Source organism: Sitophilus oryzae, unplaced genomic scaffold (assembly GCF_002938485.1).
Source record: "Sitophilus oryzae breed Bouriz unplaced genomic scaffold, Soryzae_2.0 scaffold_173_pilon_pilon, whole genome shotgun sequence".
Taxonomy (NCBI): Eukaryota; Metazoa; Arthropoda; class Insecta; order Coleoptera; family Curculionidae; genus Sitophilus; species Sitophilus oryzae.
The window spans coordinates 724,412-749,738 of record NW_022146435.1 but is presented as its reverse complement, the minus strand read 5'-3'; the positions used below and the strand labels follow the sequence as shown (position 1 = coordinate 749,738).

General features: G+C 32.9%; 2 protein-coding genes across 8 annotated transcripts in view; both read right to left on the bottom strand.

Annotated features, from left to right (window-relative positions):
• LOC115881782 (serine hydroxymethyltransferase, cytosolic) overlaps window positions 1–11,798 on the bottom strand; it is a 31,512-nt gene extending 19,714 nt beyond the window's left edge. The window contains exons 1-5 of one of the 3 annotated variants that reach the window (XM_030899432.1): window positions 11,672–11,798; window positions 10,775–11,001; window positions 10,563–10,708; window positions 2,846–2,976; window positions 20–215 (exon numbers count right to left, since the gene is read on the bottom strand). In XM_030899432.1, the coding sequence (XP_030755292.1) occupies window positions 20–215; window positions 2,846–2,976; window positions 10,563–10,708; window positions 10,775–11,001; window positions 11,672–11,719 (748 nt within the window). In that variant the 5' untranslated portion in view covers window positions 11,720–11,798. The other 2 variants (XM_030899434.1, XM_030899431.1) reach the window with 2 other exon arrangements.
• Window positions 11,799–22,474: 10,676 nt separating this feature from the next.
• Window positions 22,475–25,327, bottom strand: part of LOC115881779 (ubiquitin carboxyl-terminal hydrolase 7) — a 49,366-nt gene continuing 46,513 nt past the window's right edge. For all 5 annotated transcript variants that reach the window (XM_030899422.1, XM_030899423.1, XM_030899424.1 and 2 more), the window contains one exon: window positions 22,475–23,489. In XM_030899422.1, coding sequence (XP_030755282.1) covers window positions 23,386–23,489 — 104 coding nt within the window. In that variant the 3' untranslated portion in view covers window positions 22,475–23,385. The remainder of the gene's footprint in view (window positions 23,490–25,327) is intronic.

The following is a 25,327-nucleotide window of genomic DNA, read 5'->3' as shown; positions in this document are numbered from 1 at the left end:
TATTGATTTCTCTATATACCTGCAGCTACTAGTCCAGATATATGCGCCATGTCTGACATCAGATATGCCCCTAATTCATCGCAAATCGCTCTAAATCTTTTATAGTCCAAAGCTCGTGAGTAACAGCTTACTCCTGCAATGATCACTTTTGGTTTGAAGAGGCGCGCGTTTTTATGCAGTTCGTCATAATCTATTAATCCAGTTGATGGATTAACCTACAAACTCACTTACTTAAATATTGTATCAATTAAACATACACCGCATGATCGAAAAAAACGGCGTCGAAGACGGCTGGGAAATGATAGTCGATAATAATTTTGGCGTGGTCAATCTCTAGATATTATTTAAATTAACAACCCTAAAAATTAACATAAAAGTTGTCAAAAGTTGTTTTTAATAGTTTGTTATGTGTAAGCCAATATGTAATAAGTAAAATAAGCTATAAAACAAATAAATCAATTAATTACTAAAATATTAGTTATTAAATTAAAAATAAAACCTATAACTCTTTAAAAAATGATATAATAAATATATTGTTTGTCAATTTTAAATTAAGATTCATCTCATAAATCCATCACAATCTGGCAGCGCTGTCGCCATCGCTTGTCACTCAAAGTTGATCACGTGCATCGGAAATTGTTTTGCGATTACCATACGTCGATACTAGTTTTGTACCTTTTGTTAACATTTTAATATGCTTAAAGCATTTATCAAAAATATAAATATATCTTTAAACAGCTAAGTTAAGAAAAACAAGTGGCACGGCACTGTTAGAGATATGGTAACAATCTGGTCTCGGGTGTTATAGTGTTATTGGTCATTGTATTCTTTATGTCATTATACAGGGTGGCGCACCTCATTCGCCTCGGTTGATTATACGAAAACGGAAAGATGTAGAAACAACATTTTTTGTGGGTATATGTAGAGAGGCAATGTGCATAATTTAAAATTATTTTCAAATGTACAGGGTGTGTCAGAACTAAGACCCATATCAAAGTTATATTTTTTCTTAAGGAACACCCGGTATTTTATTTCATTTTTGGATTCTTGGACATAAAATAAAGCATTTATTATAAGGGTTAAATATGTTTAAATGCTTTGGTTTTTGAGATATTTATAGATATTTAAATATGCATCCTATAATAAAAAAAATTGTCAACATACTTTTCAGATTTAATTCTTGTGCTGACTTTGAAGCCAGAGAAATAAACTTTATTAAAAAAATTGATTTACTTAAATGTATACAAGGGTATCAAAAATTGCTGGTCTATTTTAAATATTTATTTTACCTAAAAACTTCGTTATTTCAAATACAACACTATGCATTTTTTTAAATAAATCGAAGCAGATTTAAATGCTCTTTCAAACTATATTAGGGTTTCCTATACCTATCTGGCTCAGATTTTGAATAAAATGCGATTTTTCAATAAAATGGCAATCAAGATGGCTGGTGTCGCCATGGCAATTTGCTAGTGACAGTTAGTAGCTATTTTCAAAATCGACAATAGTTTATGGACTTTATTTAAATTTATAACAGTTTACTGTTATTCAATTTACCTACAACAGTTTAAAGTAAGTATTTATAAATGTAATAAAGAAAAATAAAGAAGTAGGTCTTTTTGATGTATATTATGATGACTTGTAGATAAATTGGATTTGCTATAACAGAACCAATTAAGGCCAATTCATCTTCTTCACTTCCAACGATAGGTTTATGCCTAATAGATTTTTCATATACCATACTATCAGCTCTGCGAAATAAGAAAAGTAGATTTTCAAAGGAACAATTGTCAAAAAAATTCCTATTTGGATATCTTTGAGCATAAACCCTTCAGCAGCCAACAAGCAATTGTTCTCACAAAATAAAATCACTAGTAACAAATCCATTCCTTCCGCCAGCAGATACTGCTTCATTTTTCTTAATAAAATAAAAAATACTTACTTATTAACCTTATTGTAGGTAAATTAAATAAAAATAACCTGTTATAAATTTAAATAAAGTCCATAAACTAATGTCGACTTCGAAAATAGCTACTAAGTGTCACTAGAAAGTTGCTATGGTTACACCAGCCATCTTGATTACAATTTTATTGAAAAATCGCTTTTTATTCGAAATCTGAGCCAGATAGGTATAGGAAACCTTAATATAGTTTGAAAGAGCATTTAAATCTGCTTCGATTTATTTAAAAAAATACATAGTGTTGCATTTGAAATAACGAAGTTTTTATGTAAAATAAATATTTAAAATAGACCAGCAATTTTTGATACCCCTGTACACATTTAAGGAAGCAATCAATTTTTTTAATAAAATTTATTTCTGTGGCTTCAAAGTCAACACAAGAATTAATCCTAAAAAATAATGTACAGGGTGTTCACAAAGTTTTTTACTATAGCATGCATATTTAAATATCTTTAAATATCTCAAAAACCAAAGCATTTAAACATATTAAACCCTTATAATAAATGCCTTATTTTATGTCCAAGAATCCAAAAATAAAATAAAATACCGGGTGCGTGTGTTCCATAAGAAAAAATATAACTTTGGTATGGATCTTAGTTCTGACACACCCTGTACATTTGAAAATAATTTTATATTATGCACATTGCCTCTCTACATATACCCATAAAAAAATTTCTTTCTACATATTTCCGTTTTCTTTTCATCGTTCACAAATCTTTTATATAAGAGTACGGACCAAGTAAATGACGTCTAGGGCTTGACTTCGCCAAAATTATCATGGATTGTCATTCCCAGCCGTCCTTAACGCCGTTTTTTTTGTCTCGATGGTATGATATCATGACCTAATAGAGGTGTCCTCTTTATGTAGAATTTTTAAATTTTTACCTTGTATGGCATCGATTCAAAGAATATAGAAGTGGCAGATATCTTTTTTGTTTGTGTGAAGAAACCATGAGTTAAATGACCTCCATCTGGAAGATCTAAACCCATGATGCGGCCGTGTGGTTCCACAATACCTAAATACGTTTAAAACTAACTTAAAATATATACTAGGTACTAAAAATGTTTGTACATATATGTATCTCCAGGGTCCCGCAATAATGCGTCGGGCATTTGTAACTCCTAGAATAAAAAACTTGAGAATTTTGTATACTGTTGCCTTTTTGGCTTCCTTTCAGATCACATTACATAATCCTAAGATAGGAGTATTTTAATAGTTTCAGAGATATTAATAAATAAATAAAAAATATATATTTTTCAACCTTCATTAAAAAAATTGTTACAAATACAAGAACTGTCCTGAAATCAAAATTATATTAAGTATTTACTTTAGATGGTCTGTACTAACTTTGCTATAGGTATGGTAATCGTAAATCATACAGGATGTTCAAAATTCTACGCCAAACTTTCTAAAATAATCATGTAATCATGTAATGTTCCAATAGCAGGCGGTAAAACCGATGAGGCTATTGTCTGTTTTCAAAGAGTTTAAGAGTTATTACTTTTCACTCTTCACTTTTACGCACTATAGTGAATCATTCTTGTTGCATTTTCTTCAAGTTCTTTATCTAGTCGGTTTTTGAACGCGTTTATACTGGGGGCAGTCACTGTATTTTCTGTTAAAGCATTCCATGAATATGCAACACGATTTGTTAGAAAATTTTTCCTCTGTACTTTGGCTGTCTTTTCTTTGCTTGTTTTTCTTCAGTGTCCACGTAATTGGGGGTTATGGTTTTGGGAAAATATATTTTTAACATCACATGTATAATGTCCGCTTATTATTTTAAATGTTTCTATCAAATCCCCTCTGTGTCTTCTTTCTCTTAATGTTGTTATATTAAATTTAGCCAGTCTTTCTGTGTAGGTCATATTTTGTAGCTCCAACGGGATTTTAGTCACGCGCCTCTGTATCTTTTCCAATATCTCTATGTCCTTAATATAGTAGGGGTTCCACACTGTGTACGCGTATTCAAGCTTTGGTCTAATATAGCTTTTGTAAAGCTTTGCTATCATCTCTATAGAGTGGTCTTTAAAAGTACGCTGTATTAGATACACAAAGGAGTTACATTTCTTGGCAATTTTTACAATGTGGTTTTCCCATTTTAAATCTGATGTAATAGTCACTCCAAGGTCATTTTGTTCTGACACTGTAGACAATATTGTGTTGTTGAGTATATATTCTTTATTTGGGTTATTTGGTCCTATTTTAAGAACGGCACATTTGGATTCGTTCAGTTTCATTCCCCAAGTATTTGACCAGGTTTCAACCCTCTTTAAATCTTCCTGAAGCTTTGCTGCACTCAGATTGGGATTGGCATAGAGTTTTTTGTCATCAGCAAAGTTTTTTAAATTGGTTTCAATAAGATTGACAACATCAAAAAGGTAGACTATAAATAATAGTGGGCCCAATACGGAACCCTGAATAACCCCACTAGCAACTAGGTGTTTACTTGAGAAAACGCCGTTTACTCGTACTTGGTAGTACCGTTCATCTAATGAATCTTTGATTATTTGTAAAAGCTGTCCTCTTACTCCAAAATGTTCTAATTTTCCAAGCAGTAAATTATGTGGAACTTTGTCAAAGGCCTTCTCAATAGTCAAGGTAAATTATATCTGTTGGGTGGTTGTTATCGTGATTTTTAGTCCAGTCATTTAAACATTCGAGCAAATTAGTTGAAGTAGAGCGCCCTGGAAGAAATCCATGCTGAGACGGTGGTATTAAATTGTTTTCGAGGAAAAATGCTGTCAACTCTTTGACCATTATTTTCTCCATACATTTGAGAGGGTTACATGTTAGACTAATCGGTCGATAGTTTTCTGGTTTGTGTCTGTTGCCTTTCTTGAATAGTGGAGTTACTGTTGACATTTTCCACTGTTCTGGTATTCTTCCCAGGTCCATACATTCCTGCATGACCGCTGAAAGTCGGGAACCAATTGTGTCACTACATTTTTGTAACAAAATTGTTGGTATGTCATCTGGCCCTGGACTTGAATCGATTTTCATGTTTTTAAGTGCTTCTTTGACCTTGCTCTCTGTGAAATGTATTGTACTAATCGTGTTTTTCTTCGATTTTTCTTCGATTTTTTTAAATGACAATTTTTTAAATTAATTTTTACAGAGATGGAGAATTAAAAAATGAACATTTTTTATATTTAGAATATTTCAAAATTTTTAACGGTTTCGCAGATTTTCGCGGTTTTATATTTCATATGGCATTTTCCACAGTAAATTTTTATCAAAGCCACCCAATGATTGTTCTCTCGTATTTTATCGTTGAAAGAGTCATATGAAATAATACTGTATGTATCTACGAAACCATTAAAATTGTGAAATACATACTTTAAATACGAAAAAATGTTCATTTAATAACTCTCAATATCCAACAAAAAATAATATACAGGGTGTTCCATTCAAAAAAACAGACAAAAATTATTTTATTTTTTTGAAAGTTTGGCGTAGAATTTTTACCCATATCTTAGAATTAGGTAAAGTGATCTGAAAGGAAGCCAAAAATGCAATAATATACATAGATAGAGTTACCAGATGAAAACTTGTCCACCCCGGGTGAGCCTTATATAACATAAGGCTGATATAAGAGCAAAAATAATATATTGTTTTATTGGGAATAAAAACGATACTTTTTGTGACGAGGCTGTACGGGGTGGACCATTTTGGTTGTTTCTATAAGGTATCTAGGAAATCGTGAGAAATATTCAAATTTTAATACTGCAGTCTCGGGTTCTTTTTTTGAAAAAATTACAATGGCGCAAACGGATCGTGGCTATCTTGATCGGTTTCGAAGATACAGGGGGATTCTTAAATTTTGTACTTTTTGAAGTTGTTCGATAGTTTGTTTATTTCAACAACCACGGAAAAATGAATTATACATTCTAAAGGCACTTTTCTGTGTAGAATGCAGTGGCATAGTCAGACTTTCTTCGAAGAAAATATTTTTTGAAATATTAACTATACTTATGTTTTTTTTTTAAATAGAACCCCCTGTATATTTTGAAATTTTCTTATGCAGCATGGCATGGGCTTCTCGAACATATATAACGCTATATTTATTTTCACTATTAACCTCAACATTTCAAATTTTTCTTAAAATATCCACTTAGTAGATAGTAGGCCGCGCCGAGTAACAAAGTAAACGGTTGTCATGGTGATCGGGACATACCTTTGATGGATGCGTGATATTTCATTTCAACAGATTGAAGTGTGTGTATTTTAAATAATAAAAAAATGAGTAAATTTGAAAATTTATAGAAATATAATACATGTTAGAATGCTATATTGAGTCTAACAAACATAAGCAAATGGCAGCTGATTTATATTTTGAGCGGTATCCAGAGCGCGAGCAACCAAAGCCAGCCATTTTTAAAAGGTTAGAAGAAAGTTTAATCGATTTTGGATCTTTTCAAAAACCGCGTCTGAAAAATTATCAGAAAGAAGATGAATAAAATCAAATATTAATGTCGTCGGAGCCGTAACACTAAATCCAACATCAAATAGAGCTATCGAAATGCTGTTAGCGTGCGGAGACGGTAACAACTCTGTCTAGATAATAATGGGCAGCAGTTTGAACATTTAATGTAGTCTTTGTGTTTTTATTTCTTTTATATTAGCTGAGAAGCCCGGTTGAAGTAACCTCTTGAGTTTATATTAAAATATGTTCTTTTGTTTCTGTTACACTTATTTTTTATTTGCTTCGTATTGTTCGATTTTATTTAATTGCTAATTCACGTTTTCGGCTCCGAGGACATTAACATATTGATTTTCTTCATCTTCTTTCTGATAATTTTTCGGACGCGGTTTTTGAAAAGACCCGAAATTCATTAAACTATCTTCCAACCTTTTAAAAATGGCTGGTCGCGCTCTGGATACCGCTCGAAATATAAATCAGCTGCCATTTGCTTATGTTTGTTAGACTCAATATAACATTCTAACATATTATATTGCTCAAAATTTTCAAATTTACTCATTTTTTTATTATTTAAAATACACACACTTCAATCTGTTGAAATGAAATGGCACGCATCCATGGTACAAAGAATACAAGGTATGATATTGCGCAGGTTGGTCGCTACGTCACAGGTGATAACAGGCGCTATTGGTCAGCACGCTCCGCGCGCCGGTTCAAATCGTCAAGATATTGTTATAAACCTGTTTTTTTGTTTATATACCGTCATTGAATTATCGCTAAGCAAGTTACTGTGGAGCAGTGCGTAAGGAGTCGGGCTAGGAAGCGAGAGACCGGAGTTCGAATCTCGGCCGGGACATAACTTTTTATTTATTTTTTAAATACTGTTGTATTCTATAGTTTATTTTTGTAGTATAAAAAAAAAAGAACTATTTATTCTGTTATTTTTTAATCTCCGTTATTAATATAAATTGATTGTTAGTACAATACCTCATTTAATATAAAATAATATTCTACTTTTTGAAATGTATTGGGCCCTAATTGTACCTAAAAGTAATATATTTTTAGTGATATACCATATTGCAAACTATTTAATATTTCAGTCACTTAAAAAGTTAATTTGCATTGAATAATTGCCTACCATTAAAGGAAATTTGAGCTATATAATCCTTGATGGGCATATTCTGGGTATGCAAATACTTCCTTTAAATTTTGGGTGTCGTTCAACCGATTTATTCTCAAAACCAGAAACTTCTACATATAAAAAGAAGCAGAGGTCACTAATTATAATAAACTTCACCCTTGGTATTACTTCCACTAATTATAATAAACTTCACCCTTAGAATTACTTCTATCACAATTACAATACGTTCATCTGCATTGGCATTTTCTACTTTTCGATGGGAAACAATAAACTTCCCAATATTTTTTAAATGATGTAACAATTCCTCTTGTGGTTACTTTTCCATAGATATCCTCAACTCTGTCCTCATGTGAATTCAGAGGCAATGAAAATGAAAATTATTTACCATAAACATCGCAAACTAAAAACCTAATAAACAATTTTATACCGAATATAGAAATAAATTTAGTATTCTTACCTATCGTCCAAATCCATGTTAATAGATAATTATTATTTTTAAATATATTTTTGGAACTGCTGGTTTTAGTAATTATTAAATTAAACGAACTAAAAAAAAATAAACAATTCTTAACCATAACCCCAAAAAAATTCAGATCTCCTGTCAACTTTCTTTCTTTCTATTTTTTCATTATTTTCCTAGTGACGTCACAGGTGGTATGCGCGAACTGAACGAAATTGGAGCCGCTATCGATCATACCTTGTATTCTTTGTACCATGGCACGCATCCATCAAAGGTATGTCCCGATCACCATGACAACCGTTTACTTTGTTACTCGGCGCGGCCTACTATCTACTAAGTGGATATTTTAAGAAAAATTTGAAATGTTGAGGTTAATAGTGAAAATAAATATAGTGTTATATATGTTCGAGAAGCCCATGCCAAGCTGCATAAGAAAGTTTAAAAATATACAGGGGGTTCTATTTAAAAAAACATAAGTATAGTTAATATTTCAAAAAATATTTTTTTCGAAAAAAGTCTGACTACGCCACTGCATTCTACACAGAAAAGTGCCTTTAGAATGTATAATTCATTTTTCCGTGGTTGTTGAAATAAACAAACTATCGAACATCTTCAAAAAGTACAAAATTTAAGAATCCCCCTGTAGCTTCGAAACCGATCAAGATAGCCACGATCCGTTTGCGCCATTGTAATTTTTTCAAAAAAAGAACCCGAGACTGCAGTATCAAAATTTGAATATTTCTCACGGTTTCCTAGATACCCTATAGAAACAACCAAAATGGTCCATCCTGTACAATACGACATAGAAGCGAGGCACAAAAAATAATTTCTACTCCGAATAGAATATGCTATTTTGTTTTCAAATAATTTTTTAAACAATTTCAAAAGTTCGAAAGGTTCCAAATAATATAAAAAGATTTAAAAGTAATACCTTGTATATAAGTAAGCGATAAGTAATTATATATCGACAAACTATGGTTACGCTCGTTGTATTTGACACTTTATCTCAGTTTAATAATATGTTTTCCACATGTTTTCGTACTTTTGTGCTTAGGCGTAAAAGTGCTTTACTTTTATGGATAGCCGTTAAAATTACTTTTTTATGTTGCCAATCACGTCGCAAAAAGTAATAGATACTTTTGTGACGTTTGAAAAAAAATACAACTAAAACAATAAATTTACACTTTATTTACGGAAACGTATTACTTAAAAACGGATTTATCAACGTTTTTATAACTAAATTTATTAAAAGTAATATATTATTTTGCATTATTGCGACATTTCTAAAAAGGAAACATTAAAATCTGGAAGCTTATCAAAAATCCGCCCGGACCAAACCGGATGTAGCTTTGAATAAGAAGACTAAGGAAGGAGCATAATGCTATCCATGTATTCATGCATGGTGGGCGGAAAAAGCTCTCTAGGGTGGGGATAGTTGTATAAAGGTAGTAAATCTAGATGGAAATTGTGGCAGACCCCATCCCCAAATACCTTCGAGATCGTGCCTTGAAGTTCTACGAGAAAATCGGTACTATCCCCAATAGTACCCTAAAAATCTTCGATTACAATCCCGAGGACTATAGAAACTTCAAATACTCCCATCTTAAAACCATTCTTCTAGACAATTAATTTTGTCCCCCCCTTCTCATAATATAGTCCTCCCATTACCCCACACCCCCCCCCTTTTTTCTTCCCCACATATTAGCAGGAATAATAGCTGACCATTCTTCGGCGGCTGATTCCTCAGAGGTGGACTTTTTTTTAGTGGGTATCAATACGAGTCCCACACTGTCTAGGGGTTATTCCTATGACCATCTCTCTCGAGATGGTCATGGAAATGATCACTATTCGTCTATAAAAAAATTTTCAACCACCCCTCACCAAAAAAAAAAAAAAAAAAAAAATTGTGGCAGAACTTAAATTAACAGTGACACTATCGCGATTTATCGAAAAAGACTCTAAAATAGTTGGTTGTGTAGCGTGCGGTAGATCTCGGCAAAAATTGAGCGAAATAATGGAACAACTTTTCGCTCTAGTAAGTGACTATATAATATACATACGTGTAGTAAACCGATCATTTATGAAATTCACTTAAAACTACCAACATTTATTCACAACGTAAAATTAAATAACAAATTATTGAGTCTACCCCACGTCTACCCTACATCATAGTTTTACATTTTTTAAATAAAATTAGAACGGCATTGATAAACCGGAATTTAAGTCGGCCATATTTGAGGCCCATCGCGGTGTACCTAAGATTTTTGATATGCTCCTTCCTTAGTCTTCTTATTCAAAGGGATGTAGTGAAAATTAATCCGGAAGTCTGGTAACCCTATATATAAAGGGTATTCCATGTAAAGAAAATCATCCCGATTCACTCACATTTTTTTGAGCCACCTTATAGAAGTTAAAATATTTTCCTGAAACACATCCTCATACATACTTCAGGTTTACATGCAATCAAAACTCTAAAAAGTTTTTTATTCTAGGAGCTACACATGCCCAACGCCCTATTTCTGACCCCTGTATAAAGTATAAACAGGTATTGTATTTTAAAAAAGACTGGTTATATACCTGTATATACAGCAAAATTTGCCGGCGAGCCTGAATATGGTTGCACATTGACACCCCACTCATCCGGATTTAAGCAATATGCTTCTAGTGCTCTTTTCTGTGCCAATCGTTCTACTTGATCGACAAATTGAGTTCCACCGTAATACCTAGTGACATGACATTATAACATAAGCATTAAAATTAGTTTCCTTTAAGTTATAATATTTACATACCTTGCACCCGGAAGTCCCTCGGCATACTTGTTAGTTAAACAAGAACTGAGACATTGTAATACTGATAAAGATGTAAAATTCTCCGAAGCAATCAATTCCAATCCCCCTGTCTGTCTTTTCTTTTCACACTTCATGATTTCAAACAATTCTGGGTCCGATTCCCATATATTTTGGTTAAGAATTTTAGAACACATATTTGAGACTTGTACAATTAACCTTGGTTGACCCTAATTGAAATATCGGTAAATAAAAATATAAGTAAGAACTAAAATCTACAATATACAGATCCAATATCTTTACACTTTGGCTACAATTATTTATGCAAATACTGAAAGTAAATATGGAAAACATTGCAACAATAAAAAAAATTGAAACAGAAATGTTTCAGTAAACAACAAAAAAAATCCAAAAATATATACACATAAGCGTTCTGACCTTACTAATTTGTACATTGTACAAAAATTTCACTGGATTTCTGAACATTTTTGATTTGATACAAAAAAAATATAAATCTGATTAAATGAATTTCAAATTGACAAATAAATAATAATACCAGAACCAACAATACTAACCTAAAATAAATTTAAGGATAATCTCGTCTCTAGTTAACGCACTTTGAAAACCGAGTATAATCAATAGAATAAACTGAATGAATTTAAACTTATTGTTTAAATAAAATATATATGAAAACAACGGTAAGCTAATCTGATAACCTCATAGCAACGCATAAAAGGTCAGAAAATGTTATTATCCAATATATAGGCTGTTTAAATTGAGCAAGAGTAATATTTATGATGTCGAAATCGATTTGAAAGTGTTATTTGCTTGGCAAATACCACAAAACAAGTATTTTATAATGAATACAACAAAAATTGTTTATTTTTAAAGTGCACTTACCCCTTCCTTCAACAGGTGTGCGCAGGTGGCGGAAACGCGAGAAAACATTTCGATTTGAATTCAAATAAGCGGCAAATTCGAAATGGCGTGGAAAATACAGGCTATTTTCAACTAGTTTAAAATAAAAAAGTAGTACGCTTTTTGAGAAATTATTTAGCCTGAGCATAGTCTTATCGTTTTTGGATAACCTTTTGGCCGAGTTTGTAGTGTAAACACAAGTGGGGGGTCCTGATTACAGTTCTTTTGCAAACTTTAATTGCTTATTATTGTATATCAATAACGATACTGATTACGGCTTGTAGTTGTAAATGAAAATGCTGCTCTATAAAATGAGCAGCATAGGAATTACAAGCTGATATATGGGGTTTAAAAATTTCTTGTATTATTGATATTTTGAGAAAAATATGTTTCAACAAGTTTTACAAAGTTTTGCTGGTATTGGCTGGTTCTAAAATGGTTAATCTCGTTTATACTTGCCACATTTCCATACCGTTTTAGAGAAAATTAGAAAAAAACATGAAAATATAATTAAGTTTTTCCTTAAGTTCTAAAAATCAAAACGTACGTGTTTCTATGGTATACATTTCGATTTCATTCTTCATCTTAGCTAGATTATTATTAATTTTGTTTAACGTCATATTTTTTTACAATCTACGACATAATGAAAACGAAATTATATTACCATATATAGAAACACGTTTTGATTTTTAGAACTTATTACAGTTGAGGGTTGGAACCTTTGGTGTTACACAGCAAAATAAAAACACTAAATCACCACAATACACCAAAACACTTTTACTTTTACACTGGACGCGCGTTTCGCTTACTATATGTTAGCATCATCTGCTGATGATGGCAGATGATTATAAAATGAAGTTTTCAGTCAGTTTATAATCATCTGCTGATGATGCTAACATGGTTAGCGAGTAAAAAGTAAAAGTGTTTTGGTGATTGTGGTGATTTAGTGTTTTTATTTAGCTTTAGAACTTAATTAAAAAAAAACAACTGCTTGACTGCCCAACTTGCTCTTATTCATTCACACCGTGTATGTTTTAGTTACATCATATTAGATAAATATACGAATTGATGACGTTCATTACACTTGTTGGTATCGATATAGGACTTAAAATAGCGATTAATACAGACGTCAAAGAAAGATGTTGTTCCGTCACAATAAGAATGCTGTTGTAAGATCTTCCAAACAAAAATATTTTTGAGATATTTATAGGAAAAAAGTACTGTCGCTGGGTCTCTTAAACGGTATAGGTCAGCTTGCAGCAAATCTGTAACCTAAATGGCAATGCGTAACAATACAAAACAAAAGGCAAAAAATGAGCTTTTATGTTATATTTCTTCTATAGTGTTGCCCGATTTTAAAATAAATAAAACCGTCCAAGTGGGCGTTTCAAACAGCTCTAGTGCTTGGATTGAACCTTGGTAGTCCCATATCAAAGCATATGTTATCACATCGGAGATGAGAAACAGCTCAGCCAAAAAGTGTGCAACAAGAGGCACGCCACAAGGAGGAGTATTATCACCTCTGCTGTGGCTGATTGTAATGAACCCGATCCTGATGAAAACGAAATGAAGGGAATTTGGATAAAGGCATATGCAGACGACGTGGTAATATTCGTTGGCAAAAACTTGCAGACGATCAGTGACATCATGGAATCTGCTCTGAAGGAGCTAACGGAATGGGCAAAAAGGAATGGTTTGGGCATCAACCCAGACAAAACCGAACTCATTCTGTTTACAAGAAAATACAAGATATCCAAGTTCACCAAGTTCGCTACCAAAGCCGGAAGGGAAGACACTTGTACTTGCTAAGGAGACAAAATATTTAGGAATCATTCTGGACTCGAAGCTTTCCTGGAAAAGGAACACGGAGGAAAGGATGATAAAGGGAATAAATGCATTCTATGCATGTAAAAAAACTATTTGGAAAGAGATGGGGTCTGCAACCGTACATTATACACTGGATGTACACTGCTATAGTTAGACAATCATCACTTATGGAACACTAGTATGGTGGGAAGCGGTACTTAAAGAGACTAATAGAAAAAGCCTCACAAAAGTACAGCGATTAGCAGCCCTAGGTACAACTGGAGCAAGGAACAACACAGCGCAAGCTGCGCTAGAAGCTATTCTGGACTTGCAATCAATCGACTGGCTCGTGAAGGATCTGGCCGCTAAGGGTGCCCTAAGATTAAGGGAATCCAATCTGTGGAACCAGACCAACTACGGTCACTCGAGGATATTGCCAGTGATAGGAAAAATCATGGTGAACACGAGTCCACATCTGCTAGACCAGAAAACGGACTATATGCTTACCAAACATGATTTTGGAGAAAAGATAAGGATTCGCATCCCGACAAGAGAAGAATGGGAAAGCAACCGAGTAATGAACACTCAAGAGATGCTTCCGCAAATTCAGGGGGCACAGGTGTAGGCATCTTCTCAGAGAAACTAGACATCCGACGATCTTTGAGGCTATCGGATGGCTGTAATGTTCTACAAGCAGAGGTTTATGCCATAAAGGAAGCGGCGAAAGGATAAGAGAGAAAATTGCTGATAGACCAATAGGGGATATAGTGATATACTCAGACAGCTTGGCCGCTTTAAGAAGCATCGCGATGCAATCAGTGAGATCGAAAACTGTGATGGAATGCCGAGAAGCACTGTCCTGGCTGCGTCGGGGCGGGGCTACTCTGTGCCCGGTGCCAGGCCACAGCAATGTGGTGCGGGCAATCAGGAAGCAGACAGACTCGCCAAAGACGGGGCCAGGGGAGAGGCCGTAGCAGATAACCCACCACTTGTGACGATCAACACACTGAAGGGGGCTATAGGAACTACAATCAAAAGCAGCAAGAGATGTGGCAACACCGTGAGGACTGCGCTACAGCTCGAAGACTATGGCCACTGTTAGATAGATAGCAAAATGACAAAACAACTACTAGAGCACAAAAAGACCTAGTACGCATAATTGTAGGTGTCGTCACTGGAAACTGTCCCACGGGGGTAAACCTCGTAAGATGGAAAGTTTCCGACGACGACTACTGCAGAGAATGCGAAGAGGAAGAAGAAACCATAGAGCACCTGCTGGAAGCAGCAGAAGCCAACATCAGCGACATCGGGAAATTTGCAAAGAGCTGGAAGTGGTTTAACGCAAAGAAAGAATGAGAGGAAGGTTTGGTGAAACAATACAGGGGTATCGCAATCCAGGCGGTTTCTTAGCGATAAACTTACAATAAGTCGATCGTCTGGATTAGAAGTTCTCATACGAATATTCCTGGACGTCTATATTGACGTCCTCATGGACCTGGTCATAATTCATAAACTATTTAATATACTTTATGGTATTAAGGTATTTTTGGAACCAGAATTTTATAGCAAATTCACTAAACTCGACTCACCCTGTATATCTATAAAATATATTTTGAAATGTGAATTACCATTAAACATATATTTTGTAAAAGGTTTGGAGTGAAAATCTGAAATAGGAATTCTGATACAGAGCTTTTTCGGAAAACGGAGCCATCTTGTATGTATGCATTTGTATATGTGTGTGTTTATTTAAATACTAAAGTGAAAGCAACGAATTTAAATAGGTAAAACTTTGTAATATATCTTATTAACAATACAATGCAAAAGTTTTATAAAAATTCGTTCACAGTAAATGATTTCCGAGGTTTGTATCTCATAAGGGCTTAAATCACTCCACTATAAGAATACCACGGAAAAATTGTTCTGCACCTTATGAATTTTATTGGTAGCCTGTCGTGTGTCATAAAAAAGATCTTTTACTTATTTTTGTCATCAAAAATAATTAAAAAAGTTCGCATAAATGTATGTCCTAAAATGCTTGGTTTCGAAGATACAGGTACAATTCTAGTTTCATTTTATTTCGATTTTTCCAAATAATTTCTGAGGTAACGTCAATATTTAGATGAAAATTGGTGTCTGGAAGTTTTTGACATGAGAAATTTGATTTTGATGTCAATATGACTCCTATTTGTAGGCAGCGCCACCTACATGTGTTTTAACTGTTTTTAAGAGTAATAACTTTTCGTCCGTACCTGTATAAAACTACTAGGTGAAAAAATATACATTTCCGTGATTTTTTACGTAAAAAATATCTCTTGGTAAAAATGGCTACGAGCAACCGTTTTCGAGATATTTAGAATGGAAATAGCACAGACTAACCTTAAGTTAGTTTGTGGAAATAGTCAATATAGTCTGTGAAACGAATAACTTTGAATTTGACAGTTCCCGCGCGCTTTTCTAGTGTTAATTTTATTAGGTTAGCAACTTGCGGCCATGCTGACGCAATGCCGTCTCTAATAGAACAGCCCCGGAGTGAGATTTATGACGTCACGCTAGTTAAATACTACGGATTAATAAATATGTTGTAGAATACATGGAAAAAATTCCTCGTATTTTTGGTTCGTATTTTAAAACTGATATAGTTTACATGAAATATACATAATATACAGTTAATAACTTTTTTAATAATATTAATTCATTATTATTTATTGTTTTTGTTTATTTTTAATATTTTGTTTATTTTTTAAAATTATTATTCTTAACACTAACTATCTACATTGACTATGGCTGAAATCGTACTCCATCCTAACCTAAATCCCAAGAAAATCAAAAATTTTAGAATAATTTTACATATAAAATGACAGCGATCTTTATTTTATAGCCATCGCTGACGCCTTTTTTCTATGATATTGTATTATTTGCAAATATAATTTTTCGAACATTGATACTTGCAAAATATACATATAAATTTTGTGAATGCAAATAATAATACATCACTATTAGTAGATATTGAATGTTTTTTGTTAAATTAGATCGATTTTCAAACACCAAAATTTAAAATATATTTTACATTTTACCCATTATCTTACGTACCTATTCATTATTTGTATATTGTAAAACATTTGCTGCATTTGTATGGTTTATAATTTATTTGCCAAAGTATTTATTACTATAAAGAGGTATATATATTGTATTTATTAACTGTATATTATATATATTTCATGTAAACTATATCATTTTTAAAATACAAACCAAAAATACGAGGAATAATTATGTTTTCCATGTATTTTACAACATATTTATTAATCCTTAGTATCTAATTAGCGTGACGTCATAAATCTCGCTCCGTGGCTGTTCTATTAGAGACGGCATTGGTTTGATATTTAGAAATGTCAAACGCTGATGACATTTTACTTTTGGCAATTATGACATTTCGGGTTGATTTTTGCAAGAAGAGGAAGAACTGTCACTTGTTTTATTATTTTCCTTTTCTATTTCACGAAAGTAAAAAGAGTTACCTATCTGATTCGTTCAGGTACTCAATTTAAAGAATATCAGTAACTTTTTTGACAGAGGGATTTTATATTTGCCATATTGGTAAAAAATAACGGTCAAAATTCAAAGTTATTCATTTTATAGACTATACATGTAATTTTTGACAAAAAATAAGCACGTGGAGTAGATAGTTAATTTTCGTTTTCAAACAAAACTAGAGGCTCTAGTAAATTAACAACATACGTATTGGTTATATAATAATATTTATTGCAGTATTTTACCTAAGCTGAATTATTTAAAAATCAATAATACGAAATATACAGAGTCGGCAACAATAAATACAAATTTCATACAAAATTTTATACAATTAAAACAAGTTGAGTTTTTTTTTAGTTTGTTAATGAAACAGAAATACATTCTTTTATGATCAATTTTATTTTTTATTAAAAAAAAACTCTTCAATCCCATTTGCCAATTGCCTTTGTAAATAAATATTTTAATATCTTAAACAATCCTGAATATATCGATTCACCCTTAATTAAATTTCTTTGTTACAAAAACAATTGGAGAGAAGATTTGTGTTAAAATTTCTCGACTTAGAACAAAAAATTAGGCTTCCACAATAATAAGCAAAATAAATTTCTGTTTAACGTAATATAATTTATTGAAAAAAAAGCAAACATATTTTTTCATGTCAATATGTAAAAAAACATATAATTGTTAAATAAATGATAAAAATTAGGTATTTTACCATTAGGCGACAGATTACCTCATATTTAGAGTATTTTAACCGTTTTTCATACATCAAATTAGAAATATTTTGATTTTTCTGTAATAATTAAATTTTGATATACCACGTGATCAAATAAAATCAACACCAAAGTAAGCATAGAAATATGATTTCAGTTCTAATTTTACTATGCCTATTGTATAACTTCTTGAGTATCAGTTGACTAAGTGAGTGAGAAAAAGTTAATAATAGCGGACACAAAATAAAAAAAGTTTCCAGCCAAAAACTATCTATTATTTTAAAAAATATATACAGGGTGGTCCGAATTGTATTCCGGAAACTTCAGCAGCATATTCTGCAGATAAAAATAGGTAAAAAAGTTCGTATAAATGTATGTCCGAAAATGCTTACTTTCGGAGATACAGGGTGTAGAAATTTCATTTTTATTTCGATTTTTTCCAAATAACTTCTGAAGTAATGTCAATATTTAGATGAAAATTGGTGTCTGGGAGTTTTTTGACAAGAGAAATTTGATTTTGATGTCAATATGACTCCTACTAGTAGAGGGCGCCACCTACATGTATTTTAACTGTTTTGAAGCGTAATAACTTTTTGTCCGTACCTGTATAAAACTACCGAGGGAAAAAATATACATCTCTGTGATTTTTTACGTAAATAATATCTCTTTGTAAAAATCGCTACGAGCAACCGTTCTCAAGATATTTAGAATGGAAATAGTCATCACATGCCATTATTGAGTAAAAATAAACACGTTGAGTAGATAGTTAATTTCACTGAAATAATAAATTTGGGAAATTTATATATTTTTAAATTAATCATATTTTTCTGCAAAAAATGATGATAAAACAGTTTTTGTTGAACTTTTGGTACAAAAACATTTCAAATTTATGATCTCAGTCTAATAACTATTTAGTCAACATGTTTAATTTATGTCAGTGATGACAGGTATTGATAATTTCGATTCCAAGTATCTCGAAAATCATTAGTCGTGGCGATTTTTACCAGGAGACCTTTTTTACGTAAAAAGCGTCGTAAATGTATATTTTTTTACTCAGTAGTTTTATACAGGTACGGACGAAAAGTTATTACTCTTCAAACAAGTTAAAAAATATGTAGGTGGCGCCCTCTACTAGTAGGAGTCATATTGACATCAAAATCAAATTTCTCATGTCAAAAAACTCCCAGACACCAATTTTAATTCAAATATTGACGTTACTGCAGAAATTATTTGGAAAAAATCGAAATAAAAATGAAACTTCTACACCCTGTCTGTATCTCCGAAACTAAGCATTTTTGGACATACATCTATACGGACATTTTTACTTATTTTTATCTGCAGAATATGCCGCCGAAGTTTCCGGAATACAGTTCGGACCACCCTGTATATTATATTTTTTAATATTAGTAGTTCTAATGTTTGATAAGTCTTTATGAAGCTTCATATAAATCACAAAACAATCATTGATAAGATACACAGCAGTAGACACAGCAAAACTCTTTCTATGCCTATTGTGACACCGTTTTTATTTTATTCCCACGGTACATTACCAGATTATTATCAGTATCTCTTTTATTATTATATTACTGATTTCAAGTTGTTCTGTGGAGTCCTATTATATACAAAGTGTCTCAATATTCTATGGACATAGCACTACTACCTATTTTTGGAATAAAAATAAATTCATTGGAAACAATTCATCTCTATACAAAAGTGCTTTTTACTCTTCCCGTATTTTTTCTTGATTTTTTTTGTGAAAGTCAAATATTAGAGTGTTTAACAAAATATAGGCATCCCAAATCACTTTCAAATCGGAATAACGGTTCTCAAAATAGCTTAAAAAATGTGTATATTTTTTAAAGTTTGATATGCCCTCTAATGGACAAACGAAGCACTTTTGTCTATAGGTAAATTGTGTCAAATCAACTTATTTTAGTTCCAAAAATAAATAGTAGCTCTATGTCTACGAAACATTGGGACACCCTGTATAGATTCTTTTAAATTAAGAACTGACACTGAATTAATCCACAAATTAAATATTTTGGTAAAATATAATCACCTAATGAAAAAATAGTCTAAACGTTTTATCTGAAAATACTTCAACATAATAAAATTAGAGCAAACCAGTTAGAGGGAGAAAAAATAGTTATATTTAACAGGTAATGATTCTTGTAAATATAATTTCTAGTTGGACCGGAAGTCCGCTCAATAAATATTAGTTATATACAAGTGGTGTTAGATATACGCTTTTACGAAAATAACGGTAAATGTGGGTTTACACGCATCCGTAACGCGTCATCCGTCACGGTTCGTATGCAATTTTATTGGATTACTTAAAAAAATGACAGATCATACTTGAACATGGTTGGAGTGACGGAACGAGGCGAGACGGGTGCGTATGAATTCACCTTAATAGTTAAAATAGTTAACCGATAAGCAACATACTGAATCTTAGAATTTAAAGGCTAAAATCAGCTTCGAGTCGCGTGACGACGCACTTTCCCTTCAGAATAGTACAGATTAGGCCTCCTTTACACTATAGTGTGTTCAACCGTTGTTCGACGCTACGTCATATATTGTCGAACTCTTTCTTTCGTGTGAAAACGGGATGAGATAGATTTTGAAAGCTATTACGTTATTTCATAGATTTCCGCTCATTATATGTAGTAAATGTTATTTGATTTGTGATGTTATCATCCTTATATTACAGTTGAGGGTTGGAACCTTTGGTGTTACACAGCAAAATAAAAACACTAAATCACCACAATACACCAAAACACTTTTACTTTTACACTGGACGCGCGTTTCGCTAACCATGTTAGCATCATCAGCAGATGATTATAAACTGGTAATAAACAGCTTATAATCATCTGCTGATGATGCTAACATGGTTAGCGAAACGCGCGTCCAGTGTAAAAGTAAAAGTGTTTTGGTGTATTGTGGTGATTTAGTGTTTTTATTTTGTTATCATCCTGTCGACGGATATCCATCAGTGTCAAAATTAAAAATCGACTATGTGGTAAAACAAAATTAGGACTATATACTACTAGTACCGCATTTACACAATGAGTGGAAAGTGAAGCCAAAGAAAAGAAATAGGAATATCAACCTTGCATAAGTCTATCCTTTTCGTGTGTCGGTATTTGAGTAACGCGATTTTGGAGCGGTATTTTTTTGTAACGTCGTGTCGCGCTTCACAACGAATCAGGAACCTGTTACTGAAGAACGACGATCATAATAACGACAAAATTATAAATTATTTATAATTTGCAAATAAATTATTTATAATCGCACTTGAAGTTAGCTTGAAGCGTATAACCGCATAGCGACGTGTTTAGCTCCAGCCGTCGCGATTTCGTCGGTCGCCAACAGTATCTGGAACTGGTATGTCCGTAGCGCCGCGCGATCTCGATCGGGACGTGTTCGCTCCAGCCGTCGCGCTCCTAGAGTTGTAGTTCCCTGTCGCGAACAGAAGTAACTGCTGTAACTGGGCAGCGACGCTCGACCTCGGCAGCGACCTACTTCGCTCCAGCCGTCGCGCTCCTAGAGTTTTAGTTCCCTGTCGCGAACAGAAGTAACTGCTGTAACTGATTATCGACGCTCGACCTCAGCGGTCACATACTTCGTTCCAGCAGTCGCTGGAGCGCTTCTAGGGTTTCGGTTTTGCCTGTCGCGATTTGGTCGGTTACTATTGGCCATGGTGCTCCCGTCGCTACGTTACTTTCGAAATAGCGATTTTTGGTATGTACTAGGCATGGTATGAAATAGTGTTGTTTGAAAGATGAAACGCAAAAGCAAATAAAATAAAATAAAAATATTTTATTTGCTTTTATACATTTATATAAGTTTTATTGTTTATATCTATTTTTAAGGTTAGGTTAGACAAATAAACACTTTTTTTTGACAGTGGTTTGGACTTCTTCATTTTAACATTAAATATATTATATTGCAATACACATAAATATGAGCCGTTCATTTTATTTAAACGAAAATTGATAAAGAAAAAAAATAACAAGGAATGTCATTGATTTTCTAAAATTGAGATAGATTGGCTATACACAATTATAAACTCGAAATTTGGAAAATGAGTGGCGGATAAAAGTTACAGTAATCTACAAATATAGATAAGTTAGATATATTTTCAGCGAGGACCGCAACAATTGGAAGTCGGAACCTCGGTTACAAAATCGCGGTATTTTTCTGGAACGGTCGGTTTTATTGTAACGCGACTCACGTGGAACCGGTATTCCCATCACTAGTTAGTATGACATAAATCAACTAATCGCCAAGCATTTCTCACGCTTGCGTAGTTCAAAGCTGTTGAACGAAAAGGACCGACATATGTGGATTTTCTATAGCTCCATCTCAAAAATCTGGCTTCTATTTCTGTCCCTTACTAGCAATATAGTCTTATAATATATTTGCCAAATTCAAATACATTGAAATTGAATGAAAATAAATAAAGGTCACGCATACCTACTTGAAATTAATGAAATCTGCTGAACACGCTTAGATAATTAACTATGACGTAACGTTGATCAATAGTTGAACAGACTATATTTTTTTAAATCTATCATATATTTTTTGCTTATCTACAGAGCGACCCAGTGTTACAAAAAAAGCTTCATATCATTTTCTTTCTAATATTCTCTATAAAATATGCAAACAATAATAACGCGCGTACAGCTTAAAACTATTTTCAAAGATACTGTTTTTGGTTGATATTTTTTGAGTTTTATATATATAATAGCTTCCGTATATAACGTTTAACGCCTTGAAAGTAGCAAGGTACAGCTTGCCATGCTAGAGCTGTTCGGTATACAATGAAGGTAATGTGGCTAGCACTCTACGCTTCAACCGCGCATTATTACCTCAGGATTGTGAATCCCAAGTACTCATTTAAGGCCGAGTCGACCTAGGTACCCAAACTCTTTCTATGCCTATTGTGACACCGTTTTTATTTTATTCCACGGTACATTACCAGATTATTATCAGTATCTCTTTTATTATTATATTACTGATTTCAAGTTGTTCTGTGGAGTCCTATTATATACAAAGTGTCTCAATATTCGGCTGATGAAATGCCGGTTGTGGGATTCGAACCCACAACCTTGAGATTGTATCACTTTATTTTTAGTATACTTATTCATAATAAAATGTGCACAGTTGCCAATTATTTCCGTATGGTGCTTAACAGACGAAAGAAATAAGAAACCTAATTGGAGCTTTCCTACAACACTGAACCACCCTGTATACAAAAAAACTAAATAAAAAGTTAACAATAACGTAAATTCGGCCTAGTAATATTAATTCAAGCATTTTTTACTCAACAAACAATCGAAAGAAAAACAAAACATACTTTTCCTATAATCTTATATTAAATTTAAAAATATGCGCGGACATTTTCAAGATGCAATAAATAAAAATCGTTTTTTTTATTACACACTTATCATGATTCTTACTATTCCAAAGAAGATATATTAACAAAGACTGATTTGGCCATCTATTTAACAAATTGATTTAAACTTCTGTTAGGGTATATATATTTTTTGGGTTGGCAACATCGGTTAAAGCCACGATTCCTTCATTTTAATGTCACTGCGGTAAGTAAATGAAAGGTTCCCTTATTTTGTTGTCAGTCTAATATCAGTTGTATATCTTGATAGCCTTCTCTAGGTAGTTGAACCTGGTCCTTTTGGGGGCTTTGTTCACGTGATCCAGGCCTAGCCAAGGTCTACCGCTCGTCGTCACTGAAAGAGGATTAATGTTAAAAACAGTTTAAATAAAAAATAATTTAAACTTCGTATAATAAGTAAAAAAGTTCATATAAATATATGTCCTAAAATGTTTCGCTTCGGAGATACAGGGTGTAGAAGTTTCATGTAATTTTTATGTATGATGTAGTGGTGGTAAAAAACTGTTAAAGTAAACGCCACGAATGTTTGGGAGTGATTCATCGCTTGATGAAGTTAGAATCGACACGCCCGCTATCATTTTTACATTAAAAACGTAATTTTTTACCGCAGACGTAGTTTTTTAAAGGCCCGGTTTAATCATCTGCCTGCGCTCCTCCTACTTATTCTAAAATGTTAGCGTGATTGACAAAGACGATACTATATCGCGTTTCTTTGATTGATTCGTTTTTGTGCGTCAGTCCATTGATGTGCTTGCAGTGCGACCAATGGGGCATTCCAGTTTATATTTATAACCAAATATATGTTTTGACAGTTAAAACAACAAATTAAGCTACATTCTAAATCAATTCGCTGGCCGAGTCGTACTTTGGCACGCAAGCTTATCTTATGTACTTCAGTGTACTCATTCACAACAAAATTCGACGCCAGAGTGCAAGTTGAAGTTGGATTGAAAGCTTGCAAGCTGCTTTCAACTTCAGCACGGAATTTTGGTTTGACAATTATGACAAATTTGACATTTAAATTTTAATAATTATTTTGTTTGTGTCGTTGTTACAAGCCATTTTCTTGTGAAAAGTAAATAATTATTAAAAGAAAAATGAGTGAAGGACGCTATTCTTATTTTATTAGGACTTGTGGCTTTGCTGTTAAAAAAAACGGCAATTATTGTTGCAGCTCAATAATTAGCTTGACCGAAAACCAAGGGGTTTACCAAAACCCAAAAAATGAGGCGTCCGACCCATATTAATGGCGAGAAAAAGTTTTGGGTGCTTGAGACACATTTTAGAAAAAAATCATCAATAGGCGTTTACGAAAATTGCACCGGTAGGTACCGGGTAACTTTTTTACGTTCGAAACTAATAACGGTATTTTTGTTCCTTGTTCTAATTTTATCACACATTTACCGGTGCATTCGGTTTATAGATTATGGATCGGGGTAAGGTCTCGGTAAATGACCGTTATGAGAGAAAACCGAACCTATAAGAGTTTAAAACGCGTTTAAAAAATCAGAGATCAGAGACCTATTAATTGAAAATCGCCATGGACATGGATGTATTTGAAATTGAGCAGGGGAAATGCTCTGTATGTGGTCTTGAGGGAGATTTGACTGAAATTCAAAACCATTTTGAAGAACATATCAGCAGAGATTTAACTGGAGAATTGGATGAAGAATCTACTTCATTCATCTTTTCATCTATAAGATGGCTTAGAGGTTGTGGCACAAAGTCTTGTTATTATTATATTAATTGTATGTTATTATTATATTAATTAGTATAATAAATTTAATCTTAAGATATTAACCAGTTCGTTTTAAAAATATTCTACCAGATTCATATTTGACATAAAACATATGTTTACCGCTGGGTAACGGTAAATACCGAAGGTATAATTTTCGTAAACGCCTAATAAATGACGTTTTTGTTTCCATTTTTCTAAACATAAAAACTTGGAAAACTTAATTAACAACTGTCCCGGATTTTGACTCTTCCAAAATCAAAACCAACAACTAACCTAAAAAATGTCAGGAGAAAGTTTAAACACGCATGCGCAAAGTTCGAATTGAAATTTGTTGTGAATGGTTAATTTCGTGACGACTTTAACGTCGAAGTGCCACTCGGCCAGCGAATTGATTTCGAATGTAGCTTTACAACAGATTATACATTGATTATTAT